This window comes from Tiliqua scincoides, chromosome 4 (assembly GCF_035046505.1).
Source record: "Tiliqua scincoides isolate rTilSci1 chromosome 4, rTilSci1.hap2, whole genome shotgun sequence".
NCBI classification, from domain to species: Eukaryota; Metazoa; Chordata; class Lepidosauria; order Squamata; family Scincidae; genus Tiliqua; species Tiliqua scincoides.
Window position 1 is genome coordinate 159775245 of NC_089824.1, and position 15221 is coordinate 159790465.

Here is a 15221-nt window from a genome sequence, read left to right on the forward strand (position 1 = left end):
CGCTCCAAGTGTCTCCCTCGCGGGAGCGCTGCCTGCCGCTTCACTTCTAGCTACTGGGAGGTTTGGTTGTGAATCAGGCGCCCTCTAGTGGCGAGCGGGGTTTCCAGCCCGCCCGCCGCCGAAAAGTGGAAGAGGAAACTTGGGGAAAGTTTGGTGGAAGTAGTTGCCGTGTGAAGTTGGTGCCTCCTGGCTTTTGCGTGTGTGCAACTGACATGATGACATCCACAGCAGTGCCCGCCTTCCCGTGCCTGTTCAAATAGCACTCCCTCCATCCACCCGCGTCCCAAGCCAGGATCCTCACCCCCACCCCCTTTTCCAGAAGGGGGGAGAGGGAAAAAACCCTTGACTCTCCCACCTCCTTCCTTCCACTCGCTGGAAGCCAAAAGTAGCCCGGGCAGCGCAGAAAGTCCCCACTTGCCCCCCAAAGCATGGAGGAGGCCGGGGGTCAGCGGAGGCATCCCGGGGAGCGCCGTCCCGGGGCCATCTGAGCCCCCCTTCGGCGATCGAGGAAGGACTGCCTGCCTGCCTGCCTGCCGCCGACTCCTCGCTTCTTGCACTTGTCCGATGCGGACGGGACTGAGGCCGGCGGGGATCAAGGCACCCGAGGCGAGCCCGGGCGGAGAGGCACCTCCAAGCCAGCCGGCGAGGCGGGTCCCCCGGGAGGAACAGGATGCAGCCCCACCTGGCGCTGATGTGCTTTCTGTTCGGGGGCTTTCTGCCGGCGTCGGCTCGCCCACAGCCCAGGAGGCGGCAGCAGACGGAGCCAGGGCGCTGTGAGCTGCCCCGATCGGTGAGCTGGGGGGAGGCAGGAGGGTCGGGGCGCGGGCAGAGAACCACCCAGCGGAGGCAGCGGGTCTGGGGTGCGGGGGGTGGCCGGGTGGGTGCCCCTGCAGGGGAGATCCCCGAATCCCCTCTGGGGGTCACTCTGCTGCCACTCTCACAGTGGGGGCTGCGTTCCCCCCTGCCCCGTCAGGCCAGCACAAAAGCAGCCAGTCTCTCAGTTCCGCTCCTGGGCACCTTGGTATCTCCAGATTGAGACGGCCCCTACTGCTGCTGCCCACCCCCCGGCACAGCGGGAGAGGGAAGTCAACCCTCGACGGGTTCAGTCCCTGCTGGGCATCAACCAGCCCCCAGCACCTTGAGGGAGCTGGTGACGTTTGGAAACAGCTTAGTAGCCTCAGCCTGGCTGGTCAGGACACTTCGCCTGTCCAGAGCTCCTTCTCTGGGTACCAGGTTCGTCCAGGTTTTTGTGCTTGGTGGGCATCTTCCATCGTTTGTATAGAGGTGCCTTTGAGACAAGCTCAGGTTTTTTTCGTTTTCAGTCCCATCATCAGTGTTACATCTCCAAACCACATTGCCCCCTGATCCCAGCAGTTCAAAAAGACACAAACCACTTGAGTGAAATCTGTCCAGGGACACTTTCTTCCCTCCTCCTATGGGGATTATGCCTGTTCCTTGGGCATTCTTCCCATTTTGGCAACATGGCCTTTCTGCCGCTGCAGATCCTTTAATGGACTTCCCATATTTGTCTGTGCTTCCCAGCATCTTGAAATGGAAAGAAGGTGAAGTCTTTCAGGAATCACAAGACCCACAGTTTCATTCTGTTGGTCAGTCAGTCAGGCTACGTTTCATTTTAGTTTAGTTCTTCAGCTTCAGTGAGCGGTGCAGGGGGGGGCGGGAGAGACGATTGCGTGTGCTATTGGTAATGATGGACACAATCTAAGCAGAATTCATTACAAAGGGCCGCATGCAGGATGACTTCCCAGCTTGGATTGGGCCCTATCCAGATTGCCACCTGTATTATGAACTATATGTCAACATATATTTGCTACCAATTGAAATGTTACACCAAATGTATTTTGCAGGTTTCTGTGTAGATCAAATAAAGTAATAAATTAATCGGTCTGCCCCAAGAAAGATGTCTGCCTAGATATAAGAAGATGTTAGTTTAGACAGAACACAGCTTGAGAAGTTCATGTACACACAACCTTATACTATTATTACTGCTGTAGAATAACTGACCCTCTGTCACCATCTGCATCTTTGTGTTTGCTTCACCAAAGAAGGGATTGCATAGATTATGGCTTTCTGATTTTCTCTCAGTCTGCCCCATCTCACTATAGGGGGGTGCTGGGAACTTGAGCAAGAGGTCTGCAGCCTGCCCTGTCACAACAGACTGTTGTCCCAGTCTGGGTTGCCAGTTTGCAGTACCAGTGGGGTCTGTTGAGGAACACAGCACCGACCCTAGGCCTGAGAGATAATGGCTGGGAGAGGGTTATTGCATCCAGTTACCCTGCACATGCCTGATCTTGTCTGATCTTGGAAGCTAAGCAGGGTCAGGCCTGGTTAGTACTTGGATGGGAGACCTCCTGGGAATACCAGGGTGCTATAGGCTTGTACCATAGTCTTTTAAGACTGAAGGTTGCCAACCATTTTTTTTCCTCCTCCTCGGCCATGATAGCTCCCAAGGTTTGATCACTTTGGGGAAGTTAGCTGCTCACATACTCTCTCCTCAGCCTTGCTCTGCCCCTCATCATGGACCATGATGGGAGTTATATGGTCCTGGGGGTCAATGGGCACTCCTTCCCCACGCTAGGAGTGGTCATCAGTGGGTCCTCCAAGTCAGGCAGCAGTGCCATCCCATCCCACTTTGCTGGGGTGCTCCCAGCTGGGAAGTGCACAGGGCAGGGTCCCAATTCATTGCTGTGAATTGCTTCTTCCTCAGGTGGGAAGTCCAGGATCAGATACTTTCTCTTTCTCTCTCTCTCTCTCTCTCTCTCTCTCTCTCTCTCTCTGTGATTCCCTAATTCTCATTTCCTGCATAAATATCCACTTTACAGCTTTAAATCAGAATCCACTCACTTGTACCACCCTTTTAACTATATGGGATATTAGAGGGTAATTAGGAATCAGAGTTAGATGAACTTGACCATTCATCCTAGATGTCATCCTTCTTTTTGAAGTGTGCAGTTTCTACACATTTAATTGCAGGATGTTGTATGTGACCCAATGGATGCAATCCAGAAACCACTTACTCTAGACAGTCATGTTGGAATAGTTCTCTTGATTTTCAAAGAGTTATTCCAGCACAGATGAACTCTGGCTCAACTTGCTACATATACAGTACTCTCAGGCCCACACGTTGTAAATTGCTGTCTCAGTCCTAAACATGTTTACAGTGATTTCACTGGAACTTGCTTTCATCCGTAAATATTGTAAATTGCTTTCATGTTAGCATCTAGGATTAGGGTGTAGTGTAAAATGACAGTTTTTGACATAATTTGCAAATTTAACCCAGGGTATGTGGTTTTAGGAAGACAACCATAGTGTAAATGCTCTGTTCCTGTGTGCACCATTGATACTTATATACAAACATGCATCAAGCTTGGCATATCCTGATTACAGTGGCCTCTCCACTGTCTTTAGAGCTGACTGGATTCCTTTTCTTTTTCCCTAGCAAAGAGACATGAACTCTTTCCTCTGGTCAATCCGGAGGGATCCTCCTGCCTATCTGTTTGGAACCATCCATGTGCCTTATACACGTGTGTGGGACTTTGTCCCTGACAACTCCAAGTTGGCCTTCCAAGTTAGCTCCAACGTATACTTTGAGCTGGACCTTACGGACCCCTACACCCTCTCAGGTCTGGCCAGTTGTCAGCTGCTACCACATGGGGAGAATCTGCAAGACGTGCTTCCTCGGGACCTTTACCATCGCCTCAAGCGCCACCTCGAGTACGTCAAGTTGATGCTGCCTCACTGGATGACCCCAGATCAACGGGGCAAAGGGCTCTATGCAGATTACCTCTTCAATGCTATCGCTGGAAACTGGGAGCGCAAAAGACCTGTCTGGGTGATGCTGATGGTCAACTCTCTGACCGAAACGGACATCCGTTCTCGGGGAGTGCCAGTACTGGACCTCTACCTGGCCCAGGAGGCAGAGAGGATGAAGAAAAGGACAGGAGCTGTGGAGCGGGTGGAAGAGCAGTGCCATCCCTTGAATGGATTGAACTTCTCCCAGGTAAGGAGGTCCAGAGACCCTACATCATTTTTATCATATCAAACCAATCATAAGAGAAGTTACTTCCTTGGAAAATGACCAGTGTTCAGCAATAGGCAAATCTTTAAGATTGAAATGAACATGCAGTCAAGAATGTGAAGTCTCCTTCCAACTCTATGATTCTGTACCTTGGAGTTGGTTTATTTTTGGTATCCCAACAGATTTCTCTCTCAAAAAATGTTGTTGGGATGATGAAAAGGTAGCTTTCACCTTCCGCTTATGTCACACCACAACTGCATACAAGTTCATCTCAAAGGAAATACTGTATAGTGTATGTTGTCTGTGATCAAGTAACTGAGATTAACTAGAAGATAATAGTGATGGAACTTTCAAGTGGGCCCAGGATGTCTGTGAAAGATGCACCCTATTGCAGATGTTCCATGAAAACGCAGAGCAAGTTATTGTGGAGACTGTGTCAATGCCGCAGTGTTTCACTTGCTTGTTCTCTCTCTCTCTCTCTGTCACACACGATGCGCATGGCATCCAACATTCAAAGGCAGTGTTTGAAGTTGATGATCAAAAGCTAAAAAGGTAGTAGATGTACAGTTAGGTCTCCCTCCATTAAACAAACACAGTTGTCTGGTGTTAGTATTGCTAAGATGAAGGTTGTCATGGCTGGTTTTTATAAAGAAGTGACCCCCATTTTTTAATGTGGAATGATACCTATGAACATGTGTGGAACCTGCTTTTTTTTAAACATGAATGCTCTTCTGCATGGCCTCTTTTGAGCTGGCTGGCTTGGGTGTAGATTGCATCCCATGAAAGGTGTAGCAGTCTTTTCTGAGCTTCAGGATCAAAATTTGTTCCAGAAATCTTGTCATTGGCTCTATGAAAGGGAGTTTTCCAAGGGAGTTTTCCAGAGACTGAATATATTTACTGTTTTCATGTTTCCAAATATCATGAAGTGGATTTTGTATACGGCGTGTAAAGTGAAGCAACTTTTGGCTGTCTTTAAGGTGATGAATTCCTTTAAAAATCCTGTTCTGAACATGCAATGGGCACAGACTTCTTTTTCTTCCCTTCTGAGCAGAGATCTTATCTTTGTAGCCAGATACCAATCCAGAATATAAATTGTTTAGGGAATTCCTAAGTATTGTATTCACACCTAATCTGTATAATCTCGTTTTTGAAGCATTGTTTATGCCAAATGCTGAATTGTGTATGCCAGCAGGCTGAAAGAGTAAATGCATTATCCTGATTAACTGATTTTCTAAAATCACATTTAAAATAGGGATTTTCAAATTGGAGCTGTCCTTTGTGAAAGCGCAGGGTGTCCACTGCTGATGCGATTGCTGTAAACAATTTATGTGTATCTCTTGATTTCTGTAATGGGCTTCAGATGCTTCTCCGAGGAAGAGATTGTCTGTGTTATTTGGAGAGAGCAACTGTTTTTCATTAACCATTTCCAAAATATCACCTGTGAAAATATGTAATTAGTTGATAGCGCTGCCAAAAATAGAGGGCTGGAATGGAATAAAATGGGGGAAACATGCAAAAAGACACTTAGGATTTACTTGGGCAGTATATCCTGGTTTTTTGTTGCCTTGGTTGTTTGTACAAATACCTTCAGACTTTTTTTTTCTTGTGATGCCAGCAAAAGAGCATTCACCTCTGCATGAGAAATGAAGGGATCCAGGCCTTCACTTGGGGATAACTACACAACCTGCTTTAAAGGACTCCCAAGTGGTTCCTTTTCCAAAGGAAAGGCTTAATTCCAGACAGAGCCCTGTGTACAAATGTCTTTACAGCTCATGAAGTGGTCTTGCAATTTATCCTTTCTTTTTAGGGCGGCAGTTTTTTCTATGGTGGCCAACCATTTGCAAATGTTGTTCTAATCTAACCTCCACTGGCAAAGAGGACTGGCAGCACAATCCTATGCATGTCTACTCTAAAGTAAGTTCCATTGGGTTCAATGGAGCTTATTCCCAGGAAAATGTGTGTAAGATTGCCACCTGGGTTTAATAATCACCTGCAGCAGTTCAGCTCTTTGAACTGTTCTCTTATTCTGGTCTTGGAAGCAGACAGGTTGGTACAAATGTTTACAATGGTGTTGCCAATTGATTAACAATGTTCTTTTTCTTTCACCATTCTGTTAAGTAACAGGCTCATAATTACAGTGCCACTGATGTGTGGCATTTTTTTTAAAGTTTAGAGAGAGCTGTTAAGAGAACAACAAATATTGTTGACAAGTTCAACCATGCCTAAGCACTTGAACATTCTTTAACAAGGCCCAGCTCCAATAAAAACTACATTTAAAATCCATTTTTAATGAGACAAATTCAATTACTTGGTGGCAGAAAATGAATCCATAAGTATTTTTTTGGTTCTATTTATCTGTAAACTGAATTAAAGGAAATTCAGTTTCCTGAATTTCACTTACATATTCACTTATTTGTACACTGCACCAAATCTTTGCTATACAGCTTTCCCCAAAGAGCAAACTTTATACTTTTGTATATCAAGTACACCCAACCTGAAACCTAAATTAAGAGTAATTAGGCAGAAACTCAATATACCTCTGTTGACATCAAGGTTCTATTAGGTCAAAGTCAGTTTAAAAAGAATCTCTTGGAATGTGAACCTTTTTTAAAAAAATTGACTCCACTTGAGATTATCCTATTATTTTTATTACATTTTCTGCATAAAGATGAAAATAGATATGATCCAGAAATGATTCACAATGTGTTCATTAAGAAAACATTGTTTATTTAGGAAAACTTTTGAAGAGTCTTAAAATTCCCTGTCTCAGATTTGAAGTACTTGCTACGAAAGTGCTACATTAAGAATCAGAGCACCAAGTGTTAGTGCTTTTGTATAACATGCTTTCATTTAAGGGTTTTTTTTTCAAGGGTGGTTTTTTTTTTTTTTTGGCTTGTTTGTTTTGACTTGTTACCCTGCAAAAGATCTCATGACATAAGTAGCAAAAGTACAAGCAGACAAATTGTTACTAACTTTAAAAAAAATCTCAAAGAACAAGATACCTGCCAAAAGCATAAACTGAACATTTTAAGTTATATCTATTATACATATGTGTATAATTTTTAACCAACTTGTCTCAATATTCTTAATCATTATATTTAACAAATCTATGTGTCAAGGTATTTACCCTACATTGACTGTGTTCCACACAGCAGCAAAAAGATGCTATCAATGTCTTCTAAGCTTGCAAGGCTTTTATTTCTGCCCTCTGTATGTGCATCAGATAGGCGAGCTTTAGATTAGCACATGATACATAAATCACCTTAGATTTTAAAAGGTGCCTTTGAAAATTCTCCCTGATTGACAAGGCATCTTATTCTGAGGCAACATGGGAGGAAATGAAATACAGCTAACTTTTTTCCCCTGTCCTTTTCTGTGCTGTCCAAGAGCTGGCTGCACATGGCACCTGGCAAATTGTTCAAAGGGAGCAATTTGTAATGTTATCATTCTGTCTAGCAATTGCTTTTCTCAGTGCATTACAGCCTTAATTGAAAGGAATGGATTACGATGAACTAGATTTCCTTTCTTAATTCTCAATCTTGGATCTTCTCCGAAGAAACCTATAATTAGTGGTATTAACGATGGAAATTAGGAATTGACCAGAGTTTGTATTCCAGTGGTATGTCTAGGCCGATGGGAACATCTGTGATCGTTTAGAGCCCAAAGTCTGTTATGGGCATCAGTAGAATGCCTGCTTTTTAACCTGCTTTCAGCATTACTTTAATTGTAATATATAATCTGAAAAATTTGGAAACGAAGACCTAGCAGGCATGCTGTATTGTAACATCCTTAAGCATTTGTTTTTAATATAACCTATTTTTAAATACTTACTAAAGAAAAAGAGTTTGCTTCTCTACCACCTTTCCATTTTGAGTGGTTTGCACTTTATTTTCTCCCCCTTGCCTTTCTATCTTTCATGCTACCAAAAATGTAAATAGAACTAGTTATCCACATCTATTTCATCTGATGTTGAATTCTTGTCGTTTTTGAAACTGATGGCCAACCTTGGGCCAACCCATAGCATGCAGCCACCCTGATACAGCCTCTGCTGCATGCTATGGGATGGCAGGGGACCAAAATGTTTATACTTACCTACCCCTCTCTGGTCCACAATGGGCCTACCTGGATCTACGCAACTTTTGCTGGTGAAAATCCAAGTAGGTCTGAGGGGGGCAACAGCACAGGATATCAGCACTGTTGCTGCCACCCCAGCCCGCCCTTAACATGCCCCAGCCCGATCCCCACTTCAGTCTTCCCACAAAACGCTCCGTCTGCCACCTTACCTGCAGTGGCAGAGCTTTTGGGCCACGCATCACATATAATTTTAATATTAAAGCCAATTGATAGAACTGGGACATTAATGGATTGTTTGACGTACAGAGGAAAACTCACTCTGTTTCATATCCGTGGAGTCACAACCACTGCTTAAAATTATGCTGTATTACATGCTTTAAGTGAAATTTATTTTGTCACAATAAATTGTATTTGATCATCTTTCTGCTGTGTATGCAGTCAGTAGTATCTGTATACATATGCTCTTGCACTACTCTCATTTATTTCAACTTAGCTTTCATTGGGGAAGGATTATGCCTCTAGGGTTCTAGACTTGGGATGGCTGCACCCTCCCTGTTTCAAGCTGTTCTTACCATTCCACCACACTGCCGCTAATCTTGCCAGCTGATCTGTACAGAATGATGCTTTGGGCAGTTGTGTCCACTGACCGTTGCCCCAGCAGGCTTTGCGCTCGGATTTCTAGGCAGATGCAACTGCCCAGAGTGCCGTTCTGTACAGATCAGCAGGCAAGATCAGCAGCAACACAGCAGAACAGTAAACACCATTCATAATGGATAGTGGCTGTAGTGTGGTGATCACTTTCTCTAGAACATGAAATTTTAGGGGTGTCCTCCAAAACAATTTTGCACAATTTGTAACCCATCAATCCAAACTCAGTTCAATAGTCATATATTAAAGCCTGCTAACTACTTGAAAGCCTTCCCATCCAGGCCCCTGTCCCCCCATTTGCAGATGGAGACAGACAGCAAAGCCAGGTCATTCACAGAGCTCTGAGAAGCCATCAAGCACAGCTGGTGATCTACATTTGGCTTTATGGGTCATGAGTGGTACAAGCCTACTCTAGAAACTTCAGAGATTATACCTTTTATAGGAGGTGTGGTAATGATAACTTTAATAGAATAGCTTTCAAACCCATTAAATTAATATTTACACATATTGTGTATAAACCCTTTGCCAGAACAGCATAGCCCCATAGTCCCTATGGCAGTTCATGCCATGATAAACCAAGTTACAACCCAATCCTTGCTAACTTTCCAGTGCTGATAAAGCATTGCATATCCCATAATGGACTGTGTACATAACATGCAATTTGGCTTTATCTGCTATTGCTACAAAAACCTGAATTGCACCAGGTTTTCATTTCCCTGGAAATGCATTCTTCACTTTCTCTGTTTCATGCTAAACTGTGGAAGCTGGTCTCATTTGAACTCCATAATCTGTTTTAATGCTAACAATTAGATCCCATGCAAAATGAGGGCGCATAAACATGCATTCTGGAGATATCTCAGCTTGTCACTGCACATCTGGGTTTAAGACAGAGACCCCAATGCAAAAGATTGTTAGCCACACCAGGCAGGTGTGAGTCTCTGCACTTCGTTGTGTGGACATTAACCACAGAAGGTAAAAGCAGACCTGATTTGGGAGATCTGGAGAACCATTACTTTGCCAGATGTTTCTTTTTTTCTTTTTAAAGAGTTCTGATTTTAACAGGAGCAACAGTGCTGGGGGAGGATTTTTACACCCTTTATCCCATGTCAGTTTCATGATCAACATTAGTTCTGGAAGCTGCTAGTAGCTCTACTGTGGAAAATGACTAGAACTATATCAGGCCTGTCTTTTTTCTGCTGTGAGTCTAATGCCAGTTTCTAGGGAAGTAGATTTTTTTTAATTGAGCAAATGGTGCAGAGGGAAAGGGCTGAAACCTTCTCTCCCAGCCCAAATGCTCCAGTTAAAACCAGAACCACTACCAACTGCTTTAAAGTAGAATGAACAAACACTCTCATGCAGTGTGATCTATACAGAGCAGTGGCAAAACACGAACCCCTATACTAACTTCCAGAGTTCTGGTCAATCGCCCGATGTAAACCAGTTGGTTTCAAAAAGTATTCCCAGCTTTGTCTTCATCTGAGTTTATTTCTCCTTTATTTTCAGTTTCCTTCTTTCATCTTCTATCAGTGGCTTTTTGTATGCATCCTTAATCCGCCTGCAGTCGGAGGCTAAGCCTTTTAGCCTCTTGCTACATTTTTCAAAAGTTGCCTTGCTGAGGACTTGACATTAGCATCTTGATTTTTAAAGCTGTTCTTTGAATATCTCTCCATAGGAAAGAAGGCTCTTTTCCCTTCTATGGGAAGTAACTCTGATGGATTGAATGGGAGGTAAACAAAGGCCTTGCCTAGGTCTCTCTCTCTCTCTCTCTTAGTCATGAATTTGATTATCTAGATTGCATTATGTCAACCCTTGGTGGAAGAAATGCAAAGACTTTCAAAATATCTCAGTGGATCTGATGAGATTTAGGGCAACCTCACAGGGAAAAAACGTTTCCAAACTCTGTGCCACCACAGACTTCACATTTAGCCCTTCTGCCCTTCTTCCTCTCTTTTCTCGTGTGTAGACAAATAAACAGTGTTGTCCTGCTTTTCGGTTGTTTCAGTCCACATTAAGTGGCAGAAGTAACTTTGTTAACCATGTCAGTCTTCATTTCCCAGCTCCTGCTGTTCTATCAAATCCGGAGACAAGGCAGCTCTGATTACCTCTATTGATAGAATTACCGAGACTACAAGTGCTGTTGAATGAAAGGCTGATGGGTGGCCATCATGTTTGGGGCCTGACAGATAGCTGAACTTGCTAAGCTGGTCTTGGCATAGCGGAGCGGCAGGAAACATTAATGTACACACAGGACCATATTTTGATATGCCCTTTGGCTCCCTTTCCTTTCTTTGCTTTCCCCCCTTCCCCTTCAAAAGAGTTTCACAAGTGGAGAAAAAGACAACTTGATCCTTACTTAGTGAAAAATATCTGTTGAGTGAGACTAAGGCTGAGAATTAGAAAACACAAATTTCAGCAGAATTACTTCTGCTAAGGATGCAATCCTATATGTTCTTTCCTGGGAGTATGTCTCATTGAATTAAATGAGATTTACTTCCAAGTAGACAGGTATAGGACTGTACCATAAGTGCACTTAGGCTGCAATCCTAACTTCACTTTCCTGGGAGTAAGTCCCATTTAACACAATAGAACTTACTTCTGAGTAGACCTGGTTAGGCTTGTGCCCTTAGTTTGACTGAGTGCACTTACTTGGAAGTAAGTTCTATTGAGCTCAAAAGTCTTTAGCTGAATGTGGTTGGGGCAGGGCTGAAAAAGCCCATTTGCAACAAGAAGATCTGGGCAATCAGGTTGCCATTAGCCCATCTATTTTAATGAGCCTTGCAAATGAACTACACTTACAGCACAAGCCTATGCAAGTTTGCTCCGAAGTAAGTCTCACTGTGTTCAATGGAATTTACCCCCATATAAGTGTGCATAAGATTGGCACCTTGGTGGATTCTTGGTTTAATTTTTTTGTTAGAAGCATTAAAGTACAGACCTCTGTCAGGAACAAAGTATTGCTAGAGATCATCCAGTGGAATGGATTACCCTTAGGAAAGCTTTAGGAGGAGAAAATACAGATTTAAAAGGTATTGCAAATTGTTACTCACCTTAGGTATGATCCTGCTAAAGTTCAGCAATTGGTTTTTCATAAGAAGTTTTAGCACATATATAAATCATTCTCATATAAATCAATGGGCCCATAAAAGTGCTTAACTTTGACTTGTTTCCTTCCATCAGAGGTCCTTTTTCATATTGGGGTTTTTGAAGGAGAAATAAATTTTGCTTTTAGGAAATAGTAAATCATTTAGCAGAGTCAGATTTGTCGTGTTGGGAGCCCCCACACCCTAACAAAACAAAGAGCCCAATCCTTCTTTTCCCTTTGCTGATACAGTGGTGCCAAAATGGCTACCACAGCATCCTCTGGGGGTGGGGAAGTTGCAGAGGTCTCCTCTGGGTAAGGGGACAATCTTAAGCCTACATGGCATGGGTAGGGGGATCTATTTGGACCTACACTCAGAGCTGAATAGCTGGCACAGGTCTGCATGGACCTACACGCAGTATCAAATTTGAGAAAGGGGTTAGGATTTGGCAGCCACTGCTGCTTTCCAGATCAATCTGTCATCATCCTGCCCCATCACCACCCCATTCCGCCCTTCCCCACTGCTGCCACATTTTGTCCTTCCCCAACCCTGTTTAGCCCTGCTATCTCTCCAGCTACCTTTCCTTTGGCAGTGTCTGGCTCCAGCTCTGCTGGTGAGGGTGGGAAGGCTTGGGACTTCCCACTAGTTTTTCAACAGTGCTTGATGCAGGGCACTGCTGGAATGACATTTACAAATGGTGCTGATTTCTGTACGGCAGTCAGCACCAGTGGAAGACTTGCTCGGACAATGGCCATCCCCTTTAGGACTGGGCTGGAAGTCACCAAATTTTGATTATATCCCTGCTGTCTGGAAAACCTCAGACTGTAATAACTGAAGTTCACCTCCTCGCTCTCTCTGACACACAGAGACAGATGCACATCTTTCCCACAGACATGTGAGGCTTTGTATTTTTTAAAAGATTGTAATAAATGATTGTATGATTATATAACAGCAGTTATAACACATTGACCCTTTCACACAAAACCATCAACAAATTTTCATTGGATAACAGATGAGGAAAAACAGCAACACAAAGCAAAATCTCATGTACATACAATCTCATAATTTAATTAATTAGCATTAAATGTCTACCCAACTGTTGATTGTCAGTTGATTTCTGCCTATTCATGTTCCATGTTGGCAACCTTCAGTCTTGAAAGACTATGGTATCGCGCTCTGAAAGGTGGTTCTGGAACAGCGTCTAGTTTGGCTGAAAAGGCCAATTCGGGAGTGACAATCCCTTCCACATTGGGAGCAAGTGCAGTTTGTCCCTGGTGTGTCTCCCTGGCTATGGGCCTTCCTTCTTTGCCTCTTAGCCTCAGACTGTTGGCCAAGTGTCTCTTCAAACTGGGAAAGGCCATGCTGCACAGCCTGCCTCCAAGCGGGCCGCTCAGAGGCCAGGGTTTCCCACTTGTTGAGGTCCACTCCTAAGGCCTATTCAATACTGAAAAAAACCCAGACTGATCATTTGCAGGATTTTAATAAATGTAATCCTCCCACCTCTAACTTTTTACAAAAATTTCCACTTTAAACATTTCATATTTCTCCAGCAATTAATTTTCCACTCTGTAATCTTAGGTCCTCCAGCTTTTTCCAATATTGAGCAATTAATTTTCTGGCAGCTGTCTGAATGGAAAAAAAAAAAATCTTAATATCTTCCTCATTGCTCCTATTAAGCAAAGAACAAATAGGCTACAGTTTATTTTCCTGTCTTGTATGGATAATATATACATGCAAGGAACCCATCACGTATCAGTAAAACACAACCATTTCTGCCTGACAAATGTAAAATTAAAAGGGGAGATCATTGTGAGAATTTCAATTTACATTGGTTTACTGGGCAATAGCTTCAAACCCACTTCCCTTAGATTTATTGCTATTGCAATATTTATAAAAGCATCAGTAGTTACTTGAGAATACATTTAAGAGTTTAAGAGACAGTTTCTGTTTTCTGTATACAGCTTGTACAGGTGAGGAGGTAGGGAAGCCAAGCATCTACTTCCTGCTCACTTTTAGCAACTGGGAAATGGATCAATGCCAATCTGTCTGTGGCGGGCTGGAGAGAGGCAGCAGGCCTGGCATGTAGCTTACCCTGAATCTGCCACTCATGTTAGCCACATCATTCATGTCATAGCTGGGCTGGCCCTGGATCTGTACCAAATACAGAAAAAAGTTCCTGAGCAGATGCACCCTTAGGGAGCATTCCTTGCCTCTTTTGCTGCCACAGTATGTGAATGGATTTCCTTGGGTGAAAAGCTGGCCAAAGCTAAGTGTTCGGACATGCTGTTTTTTAAGTGGGGAATCAGGTCTGAGAACCATAATTTCTGGAAGGCACTGGAGATGCTCTCAGATCTTGGTATATCATTCTGTTTCTACCTGTTTTTAGAACAGGTCTGAAACATTTATTACATTTTAATATACTATAACATCTAGGGTGAGAATGCTTGTTCTTCAAGGGACTCCTTTTTTTTTTTTTTTACTATTTTCATAGAAAGAAGAGGTTTAGTACACCCTGGTTAATCATGTTTCCATGATTATACAAAGCAAAAAAAGGAGAAACATAACTCCATTAATATACTCTTGTCACATTACACATAAGTATGAATTATACATATATGGTTTGTGGTATCTCTCCTATCACTAAGATGGTGACAGTAAACTACCCTTTCTGCCCTCACAAGAATGTTGTGCCTATAAATGAATTACAGATTGTTAGGTTCTCAGATAGCAAGGTAATGGAGTCTTTATAAGCCCCTAAAATAGAAGGGGTGTGATCCTTGAACAGGATGTTAGCTGTGGCAAAACCCTCTCCTCTTTTGCCTTTTAAGGCCAACAAGAAAGGAGAACTAGAATGAATGTTACAATCTCATAAGCTTCTTATCTGTCCTTGTTTACCTCTTCATATGCTTGTCACTTTGTGTGGGAGCTGTGAATTCCATCTGGAGCAAAAATGACATCTGGGCTCTAATCCTGTTCATACTTTCCTGGGAGTAAGCCTCATTGAATACAGTGGAACTTACTTCCGAGTACACATGGATAGGCTTGTGCTATAGGAGGAGTACCACAAGTTCACTACTACCCATAGGCATCAATGTAAAACCATTTGTGACCTTCCTCATTTCCTAGTCCTAGACCATCAGATTGAAAAAAAGAAAATGAAAACACCACAAACTCAGACCATATATAATTACGTCTGGGTAGTGGTTCCTCCTCTGAGAAGATCAGTGGTCTTGTACAGTGATTCATGTCTATTGGGCTCAGGGAAATAGCCATATGACATGAATTGTAAAGGAAAAAGTCTTAATGATATTTTGTGTGTTTGCATATGAATAAAAGCACACTATTTAATTTCTGTTTCTGGAGCACTTTTTGGAGAACAGCCA

General features: G+C 43.3%; 1 protein-coding gene across 1 annotated transcript in view; it reads left to right on the top strand.

Moving 5' to 3' along the window:
- Window positions 1-691: 691 nt before the first annotated feature.
- Window positions 692-15221, top strand: part of TRABD2B (TraB domain containing 2B) — a 326126-nt gene continuing 311596 nt past the window's right edge. The window contains exons 1-2 of the mRNA XM_066624617.1: window positions 692-790; window positions 3458-4018. Of these exons, the coding sequence (XP_066480714.1) occupies window positions 692-790; window positions 3458-4018 (660 nt within the window). The remainder of the gene's footprint in view (window positions 791-3457; window positions 4019-15221) is intronic.